General features: G+C 40.6%; 5 protein-coding genes across 6 annotated transcripts in view; 1 reads left to right on the top strand and 4 right to left on the bottom strand.

Moving 5' to 3' along the window:
* LOC137090476 (zona pellucida sperm-binding protein 3-like) overlaps positions 1 to 1,579 on the bottom strand; it is a 2,135-nt gene extending 556 nt beyond the window's left edge. The window contains exons 1-5 of the mRNA XM_067454438.1: positions 1,043 to 1,579; positions 622 to 740; positions 442 to 545; positions 179 to 356; positions 1 to 33 (exon numbers count right to left, since the gene is read on the bottom strand). The exon at positions 1 to 33 is cut by the window's left edge and continues 85 nt beyond it. Coding sequence (XP_067310539.1) covers positions 1 to 33; positions 179 to 356; positions 442 to 545; positions 622 to 740; positions 1,043 to 1,579 — 971 coding nt within the window. The remainder of the gene's footprint in view (positions 34 to 178; positions 357 to 441; positions 546 to 621; positions 741 to 1,042) is intronic.
* The window catches only part of spata7 (spermatogenesis associated 7), a 68,886-nt gene that overhangs the window by 7,420 nt on the left and 37,532 nt on the right, over positions 1 to 23,934 (top strand). The gene's annotated exons all lie outside the window — the stretch shown is intronic.
* LOC137090906 (zona pellucida sperm-binding protein 3-like) lies at positions 6,721 to 8,807 on the bottom strand. The gene is made up of 8 exons (XM_067454905.1): positions 8,205 to 8,807; positions 7,907 to 8,025; positions 7,728 to 7,831; positions 7,462 to 7,639; positions 7,209 to 7,326; positions 7,043 to 7,125; positions 6,883 to 6,974; positions 6,721 to 6,814 (listed from the first exon to the last, which is right to left on the bottom strand). The coding sequence occupies exons 1-8, from the start codon at positions 8,805 to 8,807 to the stop codon at positions 6,744 to 6,746; spliced, it is 1,368 nt and encodes a 455-aa protein (XP_067311006.1). The 3' UTR covers positions 6,721 to 6,743.
* LOC137090907 (zona pellucida sperm-binding protein 3-like) lies at positions 14,544 to 16,556 on the bottom strand. Its single transcript, XM_067454906.1, has 8 exons — positions 15,996 to 16,556; positions 15,688 to 15,806; positions 15,511 to 15,614; positions 15,260 to 15,437; positions 15,029 to 15,146; positions 14,865 to 14,947; positions 14,705 to 14,796; positions 14,544 to 14,638 (listed from the first exon to the last, which is right to left on the bottom strand). The coding sequence occupies exons 1-8, from the start codon at positions 16,542 to 16,544 to the stop codon at positions 14,568 to 14,570; spliced, it is 1,314 nt and encodes a 437-aa protein (XP_067311007.1). The 5' UTR covers positions 16,545 to 16,556; the 3' UTR covers positions 14,544 to 14,567.
* On the bottom strand, positions 20,788 to 22,883 carry LOC137090908 (zona pellucida sperm-binding protein 3-like). The gene is made up of 8 exons (XM_067454908.1): positions 22,338 to 22,883; positions 22,030 to 22,148; positions 21,853 to 21,956; positions 21,605 to 21,782; positions 21,374 to 21,491; positions 21,210 to 21,292; positions 21,053 to 21,144; positions 20,788 to 20,975 (listed from the first exon to the last, which is right to left on the bottom strand). The coding sequence occupies exons 1-8, from the start codon at positions 22,881 to 22,883 to the stop codon at positions 20,905 to 20,907; spliced, it is 1,311 nt and encodes a 436-aa protein (XP_067311009.1). The 3' UTR covers positions 20,788 to 20,904.

Here is a 23,934-nt window from a genome sequence, read left to right as displayed (position 1 = left end):
CTGGAAGCTGTAGCCTTGGCATCCACAAAGCAACTAATGAGGTCAGCACAAAGAGTAACCTATGAGTGTCAATTCTGAGTGTCACAGATAAGGCTTAGTTAGTTGACGTTAGTGACAGTTTAACAAGAGCAACCAAAACAGTCCTAGCCACCATCAGCATCAAGGGCCATGACCTCACCCATAATTTTCAATGAAGGAATATCCCGGAAGGGAGTTCACATCAGGCACTTGAGTGGCCACACAGCGGTCCACAAACACACGCAGAGGCACATGATTGAACTGCTTCACAGATGCTTCAATATTAATAACACCACCCAGGAAATAAATGGATGAAGGCCTCTGATAGGACCAATCGTCTACAGGGAAGAAAAGGGAACATTGTGCACAGCCACAAAAAGCACAAGGATAAAGAATTATTTTTATAAAAAAATCTGTACCAACCCATCATGAGCTTCAGGGAGAACACCAAGGCTTCTTCACCAATCTCTGTTGAGGCATAAGGGACCCATGTTGGCCTCAAGGCATTACTGCTTACATTTTGAAGCCTGTGGTTCATTAAAGGACCCATTAAATGGTCGCCCAGTTGCACAAGAGACAGTGAAAGGCACAGAGGTCACTTACCTTTGATAGTGGCACTGAACACCAACAACTGCACCCTCGACCCGGGTAATCGGAGTACCTGCAAGAGCCTCAGGGGTGTAGGTAAGAGAGAAGGTGTAGACAAGCTCATCCTCATTCATCTGTAAGAGATTGAAATGGTTTCATTTTCTTCCATAACCCTTATTTTATCAGTAAATAATCCCAGTGAGATTCCAATACTCTTCCAAGGGAGTCCTGGCCAAGACAGCAGGAAACAAAAAACAAACAAATGCATAGTTAAAAAAAAGGGTCCCCATGAAGACCATTGGGTGAACCATCCCTTTAAGAACGGTTTATACCAGCTGCCCTGGCATTGCAAGTACAACAGCTATGTGAACTCACACTTCTTGAGGACTTTGGAGATCCTTAACTAGAACAAACATTAAGATTTAGGAGTTCTTACCATCTGCACGCTGTTGCAGTCCTGTAACTCATAGTCAAAGATGAGCACCTTAGACTGAGAGTCCTGACCAACAACAGGACATCCACCTAAAGACAGGCCAGTTGGCTGGATCGAATGACCATTGCTAAACAAGTCCTGCTGGACCTCTACAAGAACCCGGTTCTCTCCACATTGAACCGCTACGCTGCTGGGAGTCACGGGTTGCCTCAACTGGAAGTTCACCGCCAACTCACTCTGCACCTCAGGAACGACGGGATACTTCCAATCTAAAGGCTTCACTGGACCCTGCAACAGCTGCTTCTCCTGAAGGCCAAAAGGGTCCTGTGCAAGGCCTCTGGAGGCAGAACCCAAAGGACTCTGAGCAACTTTCAAAGGGTTCCAGAGCCCTGGAGGAGAAAGGGCAGGACCTCTGTAAGCTGGATCTGATTTTGGCCCCATGCTTCTTGGACTTTGACTGTAGCTCAAACTTCCCCATGCATCAGGCAGATCAAACGCAACAATCACAGCCACCACTAAGACACCTTTTAGAAACTCCATCCTAGCAAACTTTAACACAAATGCCACAACACACACCAGTGCTTGGCTTTGCCATTTTGTATAGCATTGAATGAAGGTGGCTCCTCCCCTTTTAGTTTAATTGATTACCTTTGATTCTGCTCTGGACCTGTAGAGTTTATGCATCTCTGGGACCCACAGCTCTGCATTTTGTATGTCTGCATTTACACTGGCACCAAAAAAAATCAATTTTTTTTACTCACATCTAACCCAGAACAAAATTTGTTGCATGCATGTAAACACAAAAATCAAATTTTTGCATCCATTCTGAGCCACTCCCAGATGTGGTTTTAAATCAGAAACATATCTGATATCTGGACATCTGACCAACGTCTAAATACGAATATCCAATTCCCATTGGAAGTCCAAGCCAGCAAACGCCAGAGTAACACATTTGGCCACAAAGATAGCTTTTTAGATCGTATTATATAGCAGATGTGCCTGTATGAGCTTGCATTAAAATTACTGTTATTATCCGGTCTATCCGTTGTCAGATTGAGCTGCAAACATCCATGACAGATTTGAACTTATCCAAGCTTGAAACTAATCATGGTCACCCGACGTGAATTATAAAATAATTTTAGTACGCCATTCAAATCACGAGGGTCAACCATGTTGCATAGTAAAGCGATCACCAACAGAATCATTTCAGGTGTAGATTAATGCAAACACATATATCAGTTACCAGTCATGAGTAAAGTGAATGTAAACAGATGGGACAAAAAAGAAAAGAAAAAAAAGAATATGGTCAAAAGATAAGTGTAAACGCAGCCATTTGTCTCTCTTTAACTAAAACCGCATTGGATTAATTTACACAACACCATTTTGTGTGTTTTAAAACACAAACGTTACCATTGTCTGTGTAAACAACAAACATGTGAAAATTGTGAAAACATGTCATGCACATCGTGTTTGCTGTTTTTTTTTTTTTTTTGACAAAGTATCAGTGCCAACTACTGGCCTGGCATTTATAATACAACCTGTTTAGTACTTTTTTGGAGATCCGTGTAAATGGTGCTCGGTTTAACATAGACTGTAAAAAAATGGATGTAGTGTCTGTGACATCACCCATAGAATTCTGAAGAGCAGTTTTGATCCATAAAGTAGGGGAAGTCAGACACTTTCTGCTTCCCATAGTGACACTTGTGCTGTTTGCATACTTTACAGATGGAGTGAGAAATTCATATTTGTCAAATACACAGATGTTTCAGAGACATGATTGTTTTGGAATACATTATGTACTGCTTAATACAGCATCTGTGTATACATTGAAGTTCAACATAAGCCTATATAATCAATGAAGTGAGGTCTTTTTAAATCAGTATTTTGATTTTTTTTTAAAACAACAACATTGCAACTACATGAAAATAGGGTTTACAGTTATAAAGGATTTGCGAGCAGTAGTGGAACCAAATAAACATGTGCTCGCTGTCATGCAGTGAATCCAGCCAATTATGGAACAGCCGTGTTGTCAGACCTCATGCAGCTGCTCTTGAGAAGCTGTGCAGAAAGCACCAGTCTGCTCAAGTCGCTCACAGGGCTGTCTTGGCACAGGTGTGATCAAGTCAGACAATTTACCCAGAATGCACTGCTAAAAATCAGCCATGTTCAGTCTGTGTTGCTTGCATGAAGTCAAACAAGCCTTTGAGCACAGGAATATGATAGGGAGACCAACGCAACAACATCTGTAGTGTTTCATGGGACAAGGCGTTCCTTGTAGAGCCCTTTTAGAATGATCTGCTTGCCAAATTCTTGAGCATCATGGGTAATGTTTTCACAAGGGATTCTGCTGTTAAACACTAAAAAAAAGAGTGTAAACTGATTTTTTTCAAAAGCATATGCCAGTTAACCATAGTGTACAGTAGCAGTAATTAAATGGTTCACAAGTTAAAATTCCCTATGGAGAAAACTTTTTAACTTCTGGAACCCTTTGGTTTTATGCTATTATGGGACTTGCAAAGGTACAGAAGGACTGTAAGGGTCACCAGTGGCAGCATGAGGCACTTTCCAAGTCAAAAGCAGTTAACCCCTTACCTGTCATCTCCCGATTTGGCAAATGGAGCTTTTAGACATACTCATAGTATAAAGACATCTGCTCGTACGGTATTCTGAATATACACATAACTAATATATATTTAGAAAGTCAACACTTGAGAGTTTACAGCTGAATACTCAGAATTACTCAGACAGTTATTAATATAGCGATATATAGGCTAAAACATACAAATATATATATTTTCTTCATGTATAAAAATATTACGTGAATGTAGTATAACGACTAAATTGAAGGCACAAGTGTGGTCATGCTTTATTTAAAATCTGAGGGTATGTCATGTCCAAAACTATGAATTTTATGAAACATTTTCTAAGGCCATGTCTGGATTGTTTTTTAGATAAGTTTGTTGGCCTGAAGACACTTTTGCAGTACTTTGTCTAATGTCTGGCGAGGAGAACGGAGAACAGCTCAATTAATGCTTCAATGTGCTCACTCGACGATCGTTTCACACTTTTGAAAGCACATTATATTAGTTGATTACACATCAACTGACCACGGGGGTTCCTCAGGGCTCAGTGCTTGGACCACTCCTCTTCTCCATTTACACTACATCATTGGGACCCATTATTCAAGCACAGGGCCTCTCATATCATTGCTATGCTGATGACACACAGCTCTACCTCTCATTTGAACCAGATGATCCGACAGTAGCTGCAAAAATCTCAAGCTGTCTAGCAGACATCTCGGGATGGATGAAAAAACATCACCTGCAGCTCAATTTAGCAAAGACTGAGCTGCTTGTTTTCCCTGCTAATCCGACCATACAACACGATTTTACCATCCAGCTAGGTTCATCTTTGATTATTCCTTCAGGGTCGGTCAGAAATCTTGGAGTAATCTTTGATGACCAGCTGTCCTTCAAAGACCACATCTCAAAGACAGCTCGCTCATGCAGGTTTGCATTGCACAATATCAGGAAAATCAGACCGTTCCTTACAGAGCATGCAACACAGCTTCATGTCCAAGCCCTGGTGATTTCTAGACTTGACTATTGCAATGCGCTTCTGGCTGGACTTCCATCTTGTGCAATCAAACCGCTGCAACTGATCCAGAACGCTGCGGCACGTCTTGTCTTCAATAAGCCCAAAATGGCTCATGTCACACCTCTATTCATCTCTCTGCATTGGCTACCACTCGCTGCCCGGATCAAATTTAAAGCTCTGACTCTTGCTTATGGATCTTCTACAAGCTCAGCACCTGCATACTTCGACTCACTCCTACGAGTCTACACCCCCAGCAGAAGCCTTCGCTCCGCTAATGAGCGAAGGCTTGTGGTACCATCACAGAGAGGCATGAAATCCCTCTCCAGAACTTTTTCTTTCATTTTTCCTGGTTGGTGGAATGATCTTCCTTCCTCCATACGCACGACAGAATCACTCACTTCATTCAAAAGACAGGTAAAAAACTCATCTCTTCCATGAGCACTTAATCTTATCATAAAAAATACAATAAAAAAACTCTTCCTCCTCTATTTCTCTTTTCTTCCCTTTTTCTGGTTTTTGCTACTCTGAGCTAGCCTGACAAGCCAGACCCACATCAAGATCACCATAGACAGGTCTCAATCCGAGGGGCGGAATAAACGGTTGTCTTTCAAACTCCCTCTGCACGCGATACGATAGCGCTACAACAACCGGAGCAACGACGGTGAAGGGGAGCTCGCTGACTGATTAAATATTCGCCGTATCCGGTCGGCTAAACTCTGAACACATCTTCCCTTTTTAAGAATGACTTCAGTGCCGCTCTTTGTTCGTTTCTCAGAGGAAAGCTTAACTCCAAGTCTTCCGGAGGCACGGGCAGAGCTGATTCGAAAGACCGCCGCCGTTCGCCAGTTTCTGTGTTACAGAAGCACGCAAACGCAACTCAGCCATCGTCATTATGGCCCCACCCGCCGACTCTATAGCCTACACGATGTGATTGGGCCGTCCAGATTCTGAGGAATACAGCTCAGATAGGTATTGAGAGTGCCTAGACGACACTTGCGGGCAAATTAAATTTGCTGCCGCTAGGGTGCGTCTAGATTTCTAGGCTAACTCTGAGCAGTATACAAATCTTGGTATTTGGGGCACTTTTTGTGTTTCTTTGCCTCTTCTTGATGGATCGCTTCCTGTACTCCTGAGTTGTAAGTCGCTTTGGATAAAAGTGTGCTAAATGCATAAATGTAAATTATTGTAACAGACAAAGCTCTGGTCCAACGGGTGCATTAGAGCTTCAGTTAGTATCAAGCTACATAAAGCATTACAATTACACCTTCACTGTATATTTCCCTTTAGACCACCATGGAGTGTTTTTAGTTTCCTTTTGTGATATAATGGGATTTTCATTCAAATGGTGAAACATTTATCATTTTATATGGAGCTAATTGCTATACCTGTTAGCAGTCATAATGTAAACATCCATTATTGATGTAAAATAGCTGAAATCCCATGGGAAAAAACACCTTACTCCATAATTATCACGTGTTTATTAGCTTAGGTCATACGTAGAAATGTAGAATAGACTCAGTCACAGAGCCAGAATGAGGAAATGTCCACACAGAAGGAGTGCATTATGCAGAGGGAAGTGTTGAGCATAAGATTGGCAGCTCAAGAGCAAATGAACACCTGATGACACATCATTAACAGGAGACTCAGAGAGAGCCAAGTGTTTTAACTCGTATAGCGAATAATTCAGTGAGAAATGAAATGGTATTCTGTATGACAAAATATTTTGCAAACATGTGACATGTCAGTATTTCTCCAAATATGAGCACTTGAACTAAGAGCTAACCTGAAAGCTGTTCTTTGCGATCTGTGTGAACCAGTTATCGCGTTAGCCATAATGAAGCGATAAAGCACTCCTGACATAAATTATGAAATGAATGTCACTGCAACCCAGTATTATCATAAACAGTGATCAAATAGCAAAGCTGGAATCTTTAAGCTTTCTGATGATACCAAGTTTGTCCAGATAAGGTAATCGTGTAATGTTTAACAAGCAGTGAATGTTGAACAACTAATCTAAGGCCATGGCTTAGATCTTTAAAAGGCATGGGGTTAAAACAGACTTGAAGGAAAAATGACAAGTCACATACAGAGCAAGGATTGGTTAGTTTTATTGAGGAACTTTCTTTTGCCCTTGAACCATTACAGGACCAAGTGTGGCCTTGCCTTCCCACTGAACACCTAGAGAGAAGAGCCAGGTTAGAGCACTTAAAACATCATAAGCAACCTTAAGAGCAAAAGTTACTAACCTCCATAGGGAGAAGCAGCAATTCCACCATCAGGACCACATGTTGAGTCACAGCAACCACAAACTTGGTCATTTCCATCAGCAGCAAACCACCTGCAACAGGACAGACACCACCTTCATCATGAGCAAAGTCAGCTTTAAAATAAGAAAGTGCAACGTACCCATTGGCGAAAGAACAGGACTTGTGCTGAGCGTCACTGGGTGCAGAAGCAATAGTTGCCTTCACAACACATGTTATGTAGATCTGCAAGAAAGTACAGGCAAGTCAGAAAACTAAAGCAGATGGGAAGAGACGTTGAATTAGCTCATGATATGTGTAGTACATACAGAAGGACTGGAGCTCTCCTGGAACATGAACGCCTCCAGCTGGATCTGGACCTTGTCAACCTGGGACCGAGGCATGAAGCGGGAGCTGGAAGCTGTAGCCTTGGCATCCACAAAGCACCTGACGAGATCAGCACAAATAGTAACTCTGTGACTGTCAAAATTGACACTCATGGGAAGGCCTAGTTGGTTGACATTAATGGCACTTTAAAAAGCAACCAAAACAGTCCTATAGCGTCAAGGGCCATGACCTTACCCATAATTTTCAATGAAGGAATATCTCGGAAGGGAGGTCACATCAGGCACATGAGTGGCCACACAGCTGTCCACAAACACACGCAGAGGCACATGATTGTACTGCTTCACAGATGCCTCAATGTTAATAATGCCACCCAGGAAGTAGAGGGATGAAGGCCTCTGATAGGACCAATCATCTACAGAAAAAGAACGGACATTCCAGGCACAACCCAAGAATTTTTGATTTAGATAAAGATTTATTTTTATTAAAAACCCTGTACCAACCCATCATGAGCTTCAGGGAGAACACCAAGGCTTCTTCACCAATCTCCGTTGAGGCATAAGGGACCCATGTTGGCCTCAAGGCATTACTGCTTACATTTTGAAGCCTGCAGTTCATTAAAATGACCCATTAAATGGTCGCCCAGTTGCACAAAAAGAAGTGAAAGTCACAGATCACTTACCTTTGATAGTGGCACTGAACACCAACAACTGCACCCTCGACCCGGGTAATCGGTGTACCTGCAAGAGCCTCAGGGGTGTAGGTAAGAGAGAAGGTGTAGACAAGCTCATCCTCAGTCATCTGTAAGAGATTGCAGTTTTGTTTTAATGACTTTTCCTCACGAAGATGATTGGGTGAACTATTCCTTAGAAACATTTATACCAGCTGCCCTGGCTTACAAATACAACGGCCATGTGAACTCACACTCCTTGAGGACTGCCTCAACTATAACAAACAGATTAAGATTTAAGAGTTCTTACCATCTGCACGCTGTTGCAGTCCTGCAACTCATACTCAAAGATGAGCACCTTAGACTGAGAGTCCTGACCAACAACAGGACATCCACCTAAAGACAGACCAGTTGGCTGGATCAAATGACCATTGCTAAACAAGTCCTGCTGGACCTCTACAAGAACCCGGTTCTCTCCGCATTGAACCGCTACGCTGCTGGGAGTCACGGGTTGCCTCAACTGGAAGTTTACCGCCAACTCACTCTGCACCTCAGGAACGACGGGATACTTCCAATCCAAAGGCTTCACTGGACCCTGCAACAGCTGCTTCTCCTGAAGCCCAAAAGGGTCCTGTGCAAGGCCTCTGGAGGCAGAACCCAAAGGACTCTGAAACTGAGAAGACACTTGCAAAGGGTTCCAGAGCCCTGGAGGAGAAAGGGCAGGACCTCTGGAAGCTGGATCTGATTTTGGCCCCATGCTTCTTGGACTTTGACTGTACAGCAGACTTCCCCATGCATCAGGCAGATCAAATGCTACAATCACAGCCACCACTAAGATACCTTTCAAAAGATCCATCATAATAAACTTTGACACAAATGCCACAACACACACCAGAGTTCTTGGCTTTGCCATTTTGTATAGCATTGAATGACGGTGTCTCCTCCCCTTTTAGTTTAATTGATTACCTTTGATTCTCCTCTGGACCTGTAGAGTTTATGAATCTCTGGGACCCACAGCTCTGCATTTTGTATGTCTGCATTTACACTGGCACAAAAAAAATCTCTTTTTTTTTTTACTCACATCTAACGCAGATCAAAATTTGTTGCATGCATGTAAACACACAAAACATTTTTTTTTGCATCCATTCTGAGCCACTCCCAGATGTGGTTTTAAATCAGATACATATCCGATATCTGGACATCTGGGCCCGTATTTATCAAGCTTCTCAAAGTGCTATTTTAGTCTTAAGTGCTGAGAATTCATGACATTTACTCCTACTTTCAAACTTAAGTATAAAAGCAAGTTATCAAATTTCTTAAAGCTAAGAATCACTCTTACTCTCCCAGTTATTTAAGACAGCTCGAGAGGTCTCTCAAGTGGTTAGGAGTTGCCAGTAGGGGCTTGTGATGGCGCTGAGGAGACAGAGACGTGCGCAAATCTTTCAATAGAGGGAGAATGTGTTTGAAATGTTTGACGACAAATAGTTCATCAAACAGTATCGTTTGGACAGAGCAGGCATCATCTTTTTCAGCAGTGGTTAATGTTGGGTTTTATAAAAAAATAAAATAAAATAAAAAACACTGTTCGAGTAATTCAGCAAGCAGTAGCGATCGTTTCTCTCTCCTGCCATGTCGGTTTTCTTTTGGAATCCATGGTGGCTGATTATATATATAAAAAATCTAGGCTATATATAGGCAATTTAACAGCACACCAGTTAAAAAAAATTAATTACATGGATGAAAACATGTTTATCTTTCATTTAAAATGTGTATATTATAATGTATTCTCTTGAAAACTCTTTATTGTCAAATGTGTATTGAATGTAAACTCCTCTTAGGAATTTCACCATTCAGTGTGAATTTATCTTTATATTCTTAAATAAGGACATCTATTCAGTGATTGGTTCATGCCAATGACATCATCCAAAATCCCATTTGAGGCACAGCAAAGTGTCGTAAATCCACTCTAAGACTGACACTTAAGATTTAGTCCTACACTTTACTTAAAGTATGATTGGGACGCTTGATAACTTTTAAGCGCAGCTTTGAGCCAAGAATTTTTTTACTCTCAAGTCAATTCTTAGCAGTGTTCTTGTGAGTAATTCTAAGATGTTTGATAAATACGGGCACAGACCAACGTCTGAATATGAATATCTTATTCCCATTGGCAGTCCAAGCCAGCATAAGGCCAGAGTAACACATTTGGCCACAAAGATAGCTTTTTATGTCGTATTATGAAGCAGATGTGCCTGTATGAGCTCGCATTAAAATTACTGCTATTATCGGGTCTATCCGTTGTCAGATTGAGCTGCAAACATCCATGACAGATTTGAACTTATCCAAACAGGAAAATAATCATGGCCACCCAACATTAATTTAAAAATAATTTTAGTACGCCATTCAAATCATGAGGGTCAACCATGTTGCATAGTAAAGCGATCACCAACAGAATCATTTCAGGCAGAGATTAATGCAAACACAGATATCAGTTACCAGTCGTGTGTAGAAGTGAATGTAAACCGGTGGGACAAAAAAAAGAAACAAAGAATATGGTCAAAATTCAGTGTAAATTCAGCCTTTGTCTTTCTACTAAAAACATATGCTGCAAAAAAAAAAAAAAAATGCTTTTCTTACTTTTCTTATTTTTGTCTTGTTTCTAGTCTAAATATCTAACAATTCTTACATTAAGCAGCATTTACTAGACAAGCAAAAATGATTGATTTTGTGAAAAATAACTCAACATTAAGAGAGTTTTTGCTTAAAATAAGCAAAATAATCTGCCAATGGAGTAAGAATAATAATCTTAATTCAAACAGAAAACAAGATAATTTTTCTCACCCTGTTTGCAGATTATTTTGCTTATTTAAAGCAAAAACTCTCTTAATTTTGGGTTATTTTTCACAAAAATAAGAGAATAACTTTTGCTTGTCTAGTAAATGCTTCTTAATCTTAGAATTTTTAGATATTTGGACTTAAAACAAGACAAAAATACTAAGTAAGAAAAGCATTTTTTTGCAGTGTATGCATTCAATTAATTTACACAAAGCCATTTTTGTGCTTAAAATTGCTAATTTTACCATCGTCTGTGTAAACACCAAAAACGTGAAATTGTGAAATCAGATGTCATGCGCATTTCGTGCTTGCTGGGGGTTTCTTGATTTGTCAATCAAGCGTATCAGTGTGGACTACTGGCCAGGCATGCATAATACAGCCTATTTAGTACTTTTTTGGAGATCCGTGTGAACGGGGATCGGTTTAACACAGACTGTTAAATAAAAATGGACATAGTGTCCATGATGTTACCCATAAGATTCTGAAGAGCGGTTTTGAAGTGTAAAGTAGGGTTGAGCTGGCCGTTGACATCTTGCCAGCACGTAACTCCCCGATAACAGAAAATGGGCAAAGAGGCGGGACGTGGGCGGAGGTGAGGTGACGTGATGACTAACAGACAGCAGACAAACGAGAACCAAACTGTCACTCAAAGTAGCCACGCCCTTAATTATGCAGAACTTTAAGGCTTTATATTATGTAAACAAATGAGTTATGAAAAAAAATTATAATCCACCCCTCAGTTGTCATGAAGTGCAAAATGAGCTAGACTAAAACCATTATTTTTACCAGGCTGTAAACATGATTTTTTCTGCTGTTTTTCTGCATTTTAACATGGGCTGAACGAGTATTTCACGCTCAATTGCTGAGCATTCGGCATTTTTTACTGGTCGCCGAGAGTTAAAGAATGTTTAACTTTGAGTAAAATGCAGTGCTCATCACTGTCACTTTTCACCCATCCGTCCAATCACAGTGAAGGAAGGGCGGGACAAATACAACACAGACCAACCGCCACATTCTGTGTCATCAACAGATGACAACAAGCAATAAAAACGGAACAAAATGATTTAAAACAAGAGCCAGAGCAAATACTTTACATTGTATCTGAAATTTTATATAAAATCAATACAGAAACAAACTACCTGTGAATTTAGTAACACTTCCACGGATTTTCCGTATCATAACAAACAAAGTCTCAACTGAAGAAAAAAAAAACGCTCCCTGCCAAAATGCTCTCAAGCGCTCACAGCGAGGCGTTTTCACCAGAGTGCCTAGCGTTTTCAGCCGGTTAAAAAAGTTTTTGTTGGACACACGGCCTAAGGGTCATAATATCCATATACACACTTTAGGTGTGTTCGACTACAAGCTATTTCTGAATGCAACTGACCGGGGAGGAAACATGAAGTCCGACACTTTCTGCTTCCCATAGGGATGCTCGTGCAGTGTTTGCATACTTTATCACAGATGGAGTGAAATAAACGCAATATTTGTCAAATACACAGATGTTTCAGAGACATCATAGTTATTAGGGGTGGGACAAAAAAATCGATATGCCGATTTATCGCGATATTTCCAGCAACGAGATGTTATCGATACTCAAGCACCAGTATCAATATATTTTTTGTATAGGCTACATAGGCCTACACACAGCTGCGTTCAATCACTTCCGTGTTTATCTAAGCGCAGGGCTCCAGACTGTAGCCGAATATACACTAGTGTCTGTGAATATTAAACTGCAAAATACTATTTAATAATTACTGAACTCTTGCATGTTCTGCGTCTCTGAACAACGGGCACTGATCTGTTATTATCTATTGCGCTGATGCACGCGCACACACACACACACACGCGTGTGAGCACAAGCACGTGACACATGCTCACAGTCTTATTAGCCTTAAAAGCTTAGTCTGTCGTGTTACTATATGAGGACACGAATGCATAAACCGTCACTTCATTATATTTTACTGTTTCATTTGAGAAAACTATCATATCATGAACACAGACACTCGAAGGTCTTCACGGCAACCCGTCAAAATTAAAGTGCGGTTTAACGTGAAGAAATTAGAAATATATTAGGCCACTGTTGTACAGTAGATTTAGCCATGTCTCTATATAATAATATGTACTACTAATAATAATTATGCCTAGATTGTTGCTTTTACTTGTTTTTTATAAACAATGTCTACTTTTAAACAGCATACAGTCTTAAATTTAAATGTTTATGTTGTGGAAATTGCAGTAAATTACAAGAGACAAGTTCTCACATTGAGCACACACGTATGTGTCATTTATTTTATAAAGAAAAATCTAAACCAAAATGGTGCTGCCAAGTCCCACGTCAACTCCTTGGTCAACACGCGTTCAGAACATTTAAAGGGACCGCCATCCCTGAACAATTATGAAGAAACACGCTAAGAATAAAGTGCTGCATTTATAATCAACAGTGTATAAAACTACATCTAACAACAAAGGTGAATTATGTTTGTCACATTTACTACATTGTATTATTTAATTAAAATTATCACCATAAAGAATCAACTCACTCATAACTTTTAAATAGTTTTTTTTTTTAAGTACTGTAGTAAAAAAAGTATGGGATTGGTACTGACCACTGGAATTTTGTGACATCCCTAATTACTACTAGTATTAAATTACTACCACTAGTAATATAAATTGGAGATGTGCTGATATGATCATTCATAGTAGTAGTAGAGATTTTGTCCTTTTTTTACTATAAATCATTTAGTCACAAATCTGTTCTCTCTAGCAAATAAGCATTTTTTTAAGCGTATGGCTGTTTGGTAGCTGTATAATACTTATTGTACATTGTTGCCATTTTAAAAAAAATAGATGAACTGCTAATAAATGAAAAACTAAATCATCTTTGGCACATTTTATTTACAGAATGATATGGTGATATATCATGGATGATTTTCTTGAAATATATCTGTCACTGAATCACTGGTGTTGTGATATCGTTATTGTTGGTAAAATATTGTGATAGTATCGGATCATGAGTTATCCTGTGAGTCTCACCCCTAATAGTTATGTAATACTTGATTTACTGCATGTTTGTACAATGGACCTCTCACAGACTGATGATTTGTTTTAATGCGTCAATATCATAAATCCTGCAAAACTTGTTTTAATTGCATGTACATTAATAACACTAATAATTTGCATTAGATTACTTCTGCATTATTCCCCCCCCCCCCCCAAAAAAAACAACTTGCTCTGAAGGTGTTTCTAATACAACATCTATGGGATTAATGGTAAAAACAGCTCTTTTCACTGCACTCACTATTTTCCCCCTCTTTTTGAAAGTTGTGAAACTGTTGTTGCATTTCTATTTTGCTCTGTCAGCAAATGGTGACAATATTTAATGTACTCCTTCATACACCACTATAAACGTTAACTCAACTATGTTGACTTCCACTCTGTGAAACCCAGAAATGTTATTTAATTAGTATTCAGTTGATAAAGGACAATAATATTGCAACTACATGAAAATAGTTTAGAGTAAGAGATTTGTGAACAGTAGTGGAACTAAAGGGACCAAATGAGTGCGTGTCATGCCTTAAATCCAGCCAATCATGAACCAGCAGTGTCAAGCAGCCGCTCTGGAGAAGCTGCGCAGAAAGCACCAGTCGGCTGCTCGAGCTACTTACGGCCCTTTGGAATTGGCACGCTCGCCACACAATTTCTAACCAGAATGCACTGCTAAAGTCAGCCACTGATCAGTGTGTTGCTGCATTAAGCTGAACAAGCCTTTTGGGAGCACAGAAATATGATAGGGAGAACAAAGATATAACAAGTCAGATACAAGTAAGATTAGATGTCAGCTTTATTGAGGAACTTTCTTTTGCCCTTGAACCACCACAGGACCAAGTGTAGCCTTGCCTTCCCACTGAACACCTAGAGAGAAGAGCCAGGTTAGAGCACTTAACTTCAAAAGCAACCTTAAGAGCAAAAGTTACTAACCTCCATAGGGAGCAGCAGCAATTCCACCATCAGGACCACATGTTGAGTCACAGCAACCACAAACTTGGTCATTTCCATCAGCAGCAAACCACCTGCAACAGGACAGACACCACCTTCAACATGAGCAAAGTCAGCTTTACAATAAGAAAGTGCAACGTACCCATTGGTGAAAGAACAGGATTTGTGCTGAGCGTCACTGGGTGCAGAAGCAATAGTTGCCTTCACAACACACGTTATGTAGAGCTGCAAGGGATGACAGACAAGTCAGAAAACCAAAGAAGATGGGAAGAAGTCGAATGAACGCATGAAATGCATAGTACATACAGAAGGACTGGAGCTCTCCTGGAACATGAATGCCTCCAGCTGGATCTGGACCTTGTCAACCTGGGACCGAGGCATGAAGTGGGAGCTGGAAGCTGTAGCCTTGGCATCCACAAAGCACCTGAAGACAAAGAGCAACTCAACTATAGAGAAAGTGAGCAACTAGACCCTAGCCACGACAATGGTTAAAAAGCAACCAAAACAGTCCTATAGCATCAAGGGCCATGTCCTTACCCATAATTCTCAATGAAGGAATATCTTGGAAGGGAGTTCACATCAGGCACTTGAGTGGCCACACAGCTGTCCACAAACACACGCAGAGGCACATGATTGTACTGCTTCACAGATGCCTCAATGTTAATAAAGCCACCCAGGAAATAGAGGGATGAAGGTCTCTGATAGGACCAATCGTCTACAGAGAAGAAAACAGTATAGGCACAGCCACAAACACAATAATAAAGGATTTATTATAAACCTGTACCAACCCAACATGAGCTTCAGGGAGAACACCAAGGCTTCTTCACCAACCTCCGTTGAGGCATAAGGGACCCATGTTGGCCTCAAGGCATTACTGCTTACATTCTGAAGCCTGTAGTACATGAAAGTACCCTTTAAATGGTCTCCCAGTTGCACAAGCAGTTTAACTCACAGGCACCACTTACCTTTGATAGTGGCATTGAACGCCAACAACTGCACCCTCGACCCGGGTAATCGGCGTACCCGCAAGAGCCTCAGGGGTGTAGGTAAGAGAGAAGGTGTAGACAAGCTCATCCTCATTCATCTGGAAGAGATTGAATCAGTGTGTAAAGCAAGAGGGTTTTTAAACAGATCCCACATACCAAGATGGGCTTGTTGGTTTGACAGGTTATTTAAAATGCAAACTTAGAACAGTGAAAATACTAAATTCAACATTAACTTTTATCAACCCTCTGCCACAACAAATAACCCATTTGGATTTAGGAGTTCTTACCATCTGCACGCTGTTGCAGTCCTGTAACTCATACTCAAAGATGAGCACCTTAGACTGAGAGTCCTGACCAACAACGGGACATCCGCCTAAAGACAGGCCAGTTGGCTGGATCAAATGACCATTGCTAAACAAGTCCTGCTGGACCTCTACAAGGACCCGGTTCTCTCCACATTGAACCGCTACACTGCTGGGAGTCACGGGTTGCTTCAATTGGAAGTTCACCGCCAACTCACTCTGCACCTCGGGAACAATGGGATACTTCCAATCCAAAGGCTTCACGGGACCCTGCAACAGCTGCTTCTCCTGAAGGCCAAATGGGTCCTGTGCAAGGCCTCTGGAGGCAGAACCCAAAGGACTCTGAAACTGAGAAGACACTTGCAAAGGGTTCCAGAGCCCTGGAGGAGAAAGGGCAGGACTTCTGGAAGCTGGATCTGATTTTGGCCCCATGCTTCTTGGACTTTGACTGTATCTCAAACTTCCCCATGCATCAAGCAGATCAAATGCAACAATCACTAGCACCACTAACACACTTTTCAAAAGCTTCATCATAACAAACTTTGACACAAATGCCACAACACACATCAGTGCTTGACTTTGCCATTTTGTACAGCTTTGAATGAAGGTGTCTCCTCCCCTTTTAGTTTAATTGATTACCTTTGATTCTCCTCTGGACCTGTAGGGGCAGTTTCCGGACAGGGATTAAAGAAAGACAGGAGCAACCATTAATCTAGAATAGTTAAGAGTGACTTAAAAAATGATTTTTTTTTCTAAAACACAGATTAAGTACAGATTACTAACACCTGTGCTCTGTTCCAGTTCGTTTTTATCATGCCCTTCACTCGCAAACTTCCCTCCGTCTAGTTCACTCGGATGTGCGTCATTGCTTACGTTGCATGAGTGCCCACTACTGGCGGAAACTTTGCAATGGACTGAACTGGAACACCCTAAGCCCTTGATCACTTGGAATCCACTTTGGAGTTGATTTATTTATTTATTTTTCCTTTACGAGATTGTTTAATGCAACATTCTATATGTATATGGATGTGTTTGGGTTGTTTTAAAATTGTTAAAAAATATCATAGAGTTGTTTGTGGTGGGGTAAATTAAACGCGATATGTGGTGACGTCACAATCGTGTTGCATTGTGGTATATGAAGCTACACTCTAAAAACTAATACTATGATTTACTCAATTTTTTTGGTGAAACATTTTTACACTAAAAAAAATGAGTAAATTTTAAAGCAGTGAAATCAATTATAGACACCATAAGAACTGAGTAAATGTAAGTAAAAAAATTAAGTAGATCTGAGTAACTGCATTTGTTACATTAACAAATTCAATTGAGTAGAAAAAATTGGGTAAAAAGCATTTTAAAAACCAATATTTATGACTAATATGAACTGTTTTTATTTATGAGTATTACTAACTTGTATAGTATAACTTTAATTTCCTCTAAACCTTTGTAAAATACTCCACAGTCCACACAAACACACTTATACATGACATGGCCTTTATTGTCGACGAGTAACTTACAGCAATAACGTTACAGCATATAACAGTTATTAGGCTACTGTTTTGACATGTAAAGAATAACAGTTATTTTACAACATTTAAACTCATGTAACAAACATTTTAGAAGTAAAAATTAAACATTTAAAAGTAATTCAAGTGTAATCAACCGGTCTGTTATCCCATTTCCACCGTATCAGCGCTGTTTCTCAAACCTGAGATCTGCGGGTGGACTTTGAACTTGAGACCGCTGTCCTGCGTTTCATTCGTAGCTGAAAGATGCTGCGAGGCGCCAGACTCCATAACCTGACAATAAACAAAAAGTGCCCAGTTTTAATAAGATTTTATCATCCAAATTCATTATATTCATTATCTTTACGAATAAAGTTGTGTGTTTTGAGCCACACAGCAGGCGTTTCAAAGACCAACGCCACACGTTAACTTAAGGTGATACACACTGTCCCTGTATGTTGTTTTGAATGAAATAAAATGCCTTTTAGCACAGTAATGATTATATAGATTAAAAAACAAACATACAAACCTGAATTTCAGAGGAAATGCCCCAATTCTGCGACGCTGAGAAGAAGAAACTGCTCTGGTGACTGAGGAGAATTCAAATATCCGCACTCACTCAACCGTTGAGCTGTCGTCAAGTCAGAAGGTGGGGGAGGGGTGCATTGTTTTAATCGAGTAAATTTACTCAATTTCCTCAGTGTGTGTTAAATATTAATAATCTTGATTTTAATTAAGTAATATTTGTGGTTCTTGAAACAGATCGGTTTAATTCTCCATTCTCAAATATTTTTAAATAAATTTAGCAAATGTATTAAGTATATTTAAAATAAAGAATTGGTTATTTGAATACTAAATTATTTTAGTGAAAAAAACGTAAATATAACTATACATTTTAGACAAAATTAACTGTTGGATTTTTAGTCAATTATTTTGGTATGTTTAACTAAAACCATCAAGTAAATGATATTGAGAGATTTTATTAAGTTAATAAAGTTAATTATTACTGTGATATTTACTAAGCCACTGAATTATTTTTTAGAGTGTACCTGAAGTGTACATATGAAGTAGACTCGCTCACTTGGTCAAAATCGAGGGATCAAGGGTCTGTCCATATAAACTTCCCTTGTCCACTTCACGAAGTGGAACGCACTTCAAAATGGCGGCGGGGATTCCCCCAAGGGGAAGTGCTTAGGGAAGTTTGCAAGTGCGTGTCTTAAAGTGGAGTGGAACGCAGCACCTCTGTCTCGTTCACTCAGATGTGCGTCATTTCTTATGTTGCATGAGTGTCCACTACTGGCGGAAACTTTGGAATGGACTGAACTGGAACGCTTTAAGCCCTTGATCACTTGGAATCCACTGTGGAGTTGATTTATTTATTCATTTTTTCCTTTATGAAATTGTTTAATGCTGCATTCTATATGTATATGGATGTGTTTGGGTTGTTTTAAATGTTTTTTAGAAATATCATAGAGTTGTTTGTGGTGGGGTAAATTAAACCCGATATGCGGTGACGTCACAATCATGTTGCTTTGTGGTATATGAAGCTGCCTGAAGTGTACATATGAAGTAGACTCGCTCTCTCGGTCAAAATCAAGGGAGCAAGGGTCTGTCCATATAAACTTCCCTTGTCCACCTCACAAAGTGGGTTGCACTTCAAAATGGCAGTGGGGATTCCCCTGAGGGGAAGTGCTTAGGGACGTTCGCAAGTGCGTGTCTTAAAGTGGAGTGGTACGCAGCACTAGACTGTGGAGTCCTGAACTAAAATAAACTAGATTCATTTAAAACCAACTGAATTAGCATGACAGAGGTTGCCTATAAAACATGAAATGGACCAAAAAAAAGCTTAAAATTGTATGGAACTGAAGCAAATCTCAGAAAACAATGATGGCAGAAGAAGTCTGCAATCCAAACATAAAACATTTTACTGATCAAGAGAAAACTCTTTTAAAGCAAATAGCAAAGAAAAACTCGCACATCCTTTGTGGAATGTACAAAGCCCTTAAAGGGACATGGTGAAGGAAAACTAATATGTGACAAAAAAGACTTGTCAATGCTTTTGCAGTTTCTTGAAATGTTGTGAGTTCCCCCAAGAAACTTTGCGTTTACAAAAATATTGTGGGCACGCACAAAGTTTCCCACTCTACCTATTCCGAGCATGTATTTTAATAACAAGACGCCATTGCAACTGCATGAAAACAGGTTTTGTCAAACAAGCCTTTTGATAGCACAGGAATATGAGAGCGACCAATGCAAGTATGTCTGCAGGGCTTCATGGGACAAGGCATTTAGTAGAGCTCTTTTGGAATGATTTGCTTGCCAAGTTCAAACATTATTATTTTTCCACAAGGAATTCTGCTGTTAAACACAAAAAAGGGTGTAAAAGAAAAATTGTTTCAAAATCACTTATACCAGTTAACCATGGAGCAGTATTTAAATGGGTCAGAATTTAAGTCACTATGGAGAAGGATTTAAAAAAAAAAAGTTCTAAAGGGGTACTTCAGCACTGGAAAGATGAATCTGTATCTAAACTGGCTCATTAATGTAGTAGAAGTTATTTTTTAAATTTGGTGCCTTCTAGACTGAGATAAGACAGAAAATCTATTTCTCATGGGGATGAAAGACTACAATTCCCAGAATGCATCACTACCCTATGAGGCCATTCCCAAAGCCACTGCTAATGGATTACTGTGACCAAGTTGGAGAACAGACACTACAATTAAATACCGAACATGTCTGTTCTAGAGAACTCGTCACCGCCGAGTCTCACAGCACTAATGCTGCAGGAGTCAGATTACATTTAACATCATAAATAAGCTGATGAGCGAGGTAAACCACAACCACACTCACAGCATACAGTCACAACGAGTTTTCAGTTCATGCCTTTGGAAGCTTAACTTTCATAGAAATTAGAGAAAGTAACACTTACGGTGCTCAACATAGGTCCGTTTAAATGAATGCCTGCAGCTGCAAGCTAAGCTGTGAGTGTGAGCTCCTAGCCCCCCCATGAGAGTTGTAAACATGTGGAAATGGCTCCCTCTGCTGACTGTAGTCTTTAGCCTCTGGCCAAAAATTCCAAAGATGACGCAAATATCAATTTGCATCATGGGAGGGATTTTTCCAGAAATAAGACTATAAATCTCTTGTTGCAGGGGTATATGGGGGGGGGGGATCATTTGAATATACGTCAAGGTTTGTACTTATACAAAGCCATATGCCAATTGCTGAGGTAACCCTTTAACTTCTGGAACCCTATGGTTTTATGCTATATTAAACTTGCAACGGTACAGAAGGAGTGTCAGGGTCAGAATGAGGTACTGGCCAAGTCCAAAGCAGTTAAACCAGACAAAGGGAAACAAGTCAGATACAAGCAAGAATTGATGTCAGTTTTATTGGGGAACTTTCTTTTGCCCTTGAACCACCACAGGACCAAGGGTGGCCTTGCCTTCCCACTGAACACCTAGAGAGAAGAAACAAGTTAGAGGGGGAAAAAAAAAAAACACATAAGCAACCTTAGAAATAGCAAGAGATACTAACCTCCATAGGGAGAAGCAGCAATTCCACCATCAGGACCACATGTTGAGTCACAGCAACCACAAACTTGGTCATTTCCATCAGCAGCAAACCACCTGCAACAAGACAGACACCACCTTGAACATTAGTGGAGTCATCTTTAAATAAGAGTGCAACGTACCCATTGGCAAAAGAACAGGATTTGTGCTGAGCGTCACTGGGAGCAGAAGCAATAGTTGCCTTCACAACACATGTTATGTAGATCTGCAAGGGATGACAAGCAAGTCAGAAAACCAAAGCAGATGGGAACAGCAGTAGAATGAACTCATGATACGTGTAACGCACAGAAGGACTGGAGCTCTCCTGGAACATGAAAGCCTCCAGCTGGATCTGGACCTTGTCAACCTGGGACCGAGGCATGAAGCGGGAGCTGGAAGCTGTAGCCTTGGCATCCACAAAGCACCTGAAAACAAAGAGCAACTCAACTGTAGAGAAAGTGAGCAACTAGACCATAGCCGTGACAATGGTTAAAAAGCAACCAAAACAGTCCTATAGCATCAAGGGCCATGTCCTTACCCATAATTCTCAATGAAGGAATATCTCGGAAGGGAGTTCACATCAGGCACTTGAGTGGCCACACAGCTGTCCACAAACACACGGAGAGGCACATGATTGTACTGCTTCACAGATGCCTCAATGTTAATAATGCCACCCAGGAAATAGAGAGATGAAGGTCTCTGATAGGACCAATCGTCTACAGAGAAGGAGAACACCATATAGGCACAGCCACAAGCACGAAGGATTTATTATAAACCTGTACCAACCCAACATGAGCTTCAGGGAGAACACCAAGGCTTCTTCACCAACCTCCGTTGAGGCATAAGGGACCCATGTTGGCCTCAAGGCATCACTGCTTACATTCTGAAGCCTGTGGTACATGAAAGTACCCTTTAAATGGTCTCCCAGTTGCACAAGCAGTTTAACTCACAGGCACCACTTACCTTTGATAGTGGCATTGAACGCCAACAACTGCACCCTCGACCCGGGTAATCGGCGTACCCGCAAGAGCCTCAGGGGTGTAGGTAAGAGAGAAGGTGTAGACAAGCTCATCCTCATTCATCTGGAAGAGATTGAATCAGTGTGTAAAGCAAGAGGGTTTTTAAACAGATCCCACATACCAAGATGTGCTTGTTGGTTTGACGGGTTATTTAAAATGCAAACTTAGAACAGTGAAAATACTAAATTCAACATTAACTTTTATCAACCCTCTGCCACAACAAATCACCCATTTGGATTTAGGAGTTCTTACCATCTGCACGCTGTTGCAGTCCTGCAACTCATACTCAAAGATGAGCACCTTAGACTGAGAGTCCTGACCAACAATGGGACATCCGCCTAAAGACAGGCCAGTTGGCTGGATCAAATGACCATTGCTAAACAAGTCCTGCTGGACCTCTACAAGGACCCGGTTCTCTCCACATTGAACCGCTACACTGCTGGGAGTCACGGGTTGCTTCAATTGGAAGTTCACCGCCAACTCACTCTGCACCTCGGGAACAATGGGATACTTCCAATCCAAAGGCTTCACGGGACCCTGCAACAGCTGCTTCTCCTGAAGGCCAAATGGGTCCTGTGCAAGGCCTCTGGAGACAGAACCCAAAGGACTCTGAAACTGAGAAGACACTTGCAAAGGGTTCCAGAGCCCTGGAGGAGAAAGGGCAGGGCTTCTGGAAGCTGGATCTGATTTTGGCCCCATGCTTCTTGGACTATGACTGTACCTCAAACTTCCCCATGCATCAGGCAGATCAAATGCAACAATCACAGCCACCACTAAGACACCTTTCAGAAACTCCATCCTAACAAACTTTGACACAAATGCCACAACACACACCAGTGCTTGGCTTTGCCATTTTGTACAGCGTTGAATGAAGGTGTCTCCTCCCCTTTTAGTTTAATTGATTACCTTTGATTCTGCTCTGGACCTGTAGAGTTTATCCATCTCTGGGACCCACAGCTCTGCATTTTGTATGTCTGCGTTTACACTGGCACAAAAAAATCAGATTTTTTACTCACATCTAACCCAGATCAAAATTTCTTGCATGCATATAAACACAAAAATGTAATTTTTCGCATCCATTCTGAGCCACTCCCAGATATGGTTTTAAATCAGATACATATCCGATATCTGGACATCTGACCAATGTCTAAATATGAATATCTTATTCCCATTGGCAGTCCAAGCCACCACAAGGCCAGAGTAACACATTTGGCCACAAAGATAGCTTTTTATGTCGTATTATGAAGCAGATGTGCCTGTATGAGCTTGCATTAAAATTACTGTTATTATGCGGTTTATCAGTTGTCAGATTGAGCTGCAAACATCCATGACAGATTTTAAAGCTGCAGTCCGTAGTTTTTCCTCTTTGTCGCCATCTCTGTTCGAAAACTGCAATTCCAGTTATTCGCAGAATTATCAACTCTGTGTGAGTAGTGCCCTGGTCGGCACAGCGCGGAGGAATCAAATGTGCAGCTGTCAGGAGAAGCACTGTCAGTCACCCGGTGTGGATACTGTCATTCACAATCACAGACTTTACTGTTTGAAAGTATGACCGACATAAGAATGTCATCTGAACAAGTAGCTCATCCTCTTTTGTTCTGACCAACTAAGGAGAAAAAAAGCATTGCAATACATCGCTATGATTAATCTAACGATCGTTTATCATATCACGTCAAACTGCAAATTATACTTTTTCAAACTGTAAATGTTATCAGGATTGCATGACTACATGTGTATTAGGGCTACCTGTAGTACAGTTTCCATTTCTGTGCAGTCTAATTTCTAATTGTCAACACATTAATGTAGAGTAGAGGTGAAGCTCCCTCTCATAGCAAGCACAAAATAACTG

The sequence above is a fragment of the Pseudorasbora parva genome, chromosome 10, assembly GCF_024679245.1.
Source record: "Pseudorasbora parva isolate DD20220531a chromosome 10, ASM2467924v1, whole genome shotgun sequence".
Taxonomy (NCBI): domain Eukaryota; kingdom Metazoa; phylum Chordata; class Actinopteri; order Cypriniformes; family Gobionidae; genus Pseudorasbora; species Pseudorasbora parva.
This window is presented reverse-complemented; position numbering and strand designations above follow the sequence as displayed.

Coding starts and splice junctions, on each gene's coding strand:
- LOC137090906 (XM_067454905.1), bottom strand. CDS start 8,807: ATGGCAAAGCCAAGAACTCTGGTGTGTGTTGTGGCATTTGTGTCAAAG. Junction 7,327..7,461: donor TCCTTCATTGAAAATTATGG/GTAAGGTCATGG, acceptor TGATCTCGTCAG/GTGCTTTGTGGATGCCAAGG. Junction 7,126..7,208: donor AGGAGAGCTCCAGTCCTTCT/GTATGTACTACA, acceptor ACTTTCTTGCAG/ATCTACATAACATGTGTTGT.
- LOC137090907 (XM_067454906.1), bottom strand. CDS start 16,544: ATGATGAAGCTTTTGAAAAGTGTGTTAGTGGTGCTAGTGATTGTTGCA. Junction 15,807..15,995: donor ACTGCAACAGCGTGCAGATG/GTAAGAACTCCT, acceptor AATCTCTTCCAG/ATGAATGAGGATGAGCTTGT. Junction 15,615..15,687: donor GTTCAATGCCACTATCAAAG/GTAAGTGGTGCC, acceptor CATGTACTACAG/GCTTCAGAATGTAAGCAGTA.
- LOC137090908 (XM_067454908.1), bottom strand. CDS start 22,883: ATGGAGTTTCTGAAAGGTGTCTTAGTGGTGGCTGTGATTGTTGCATTT. Junction 21,957..22,029: donor GTTCAATGCCACTATCAAAG/GTAAGTGGTGCC, acceptor CATGTACCACAG/GCTTCAGAATGTAAGCAGTG. Junction 21,492..21,604: donor TCCTTCATTGAGAATTATGG/GTAAGGACATGG, acceptor CTTTGTTTTCAG/GTGCTTTGTGGATGCCAAGG.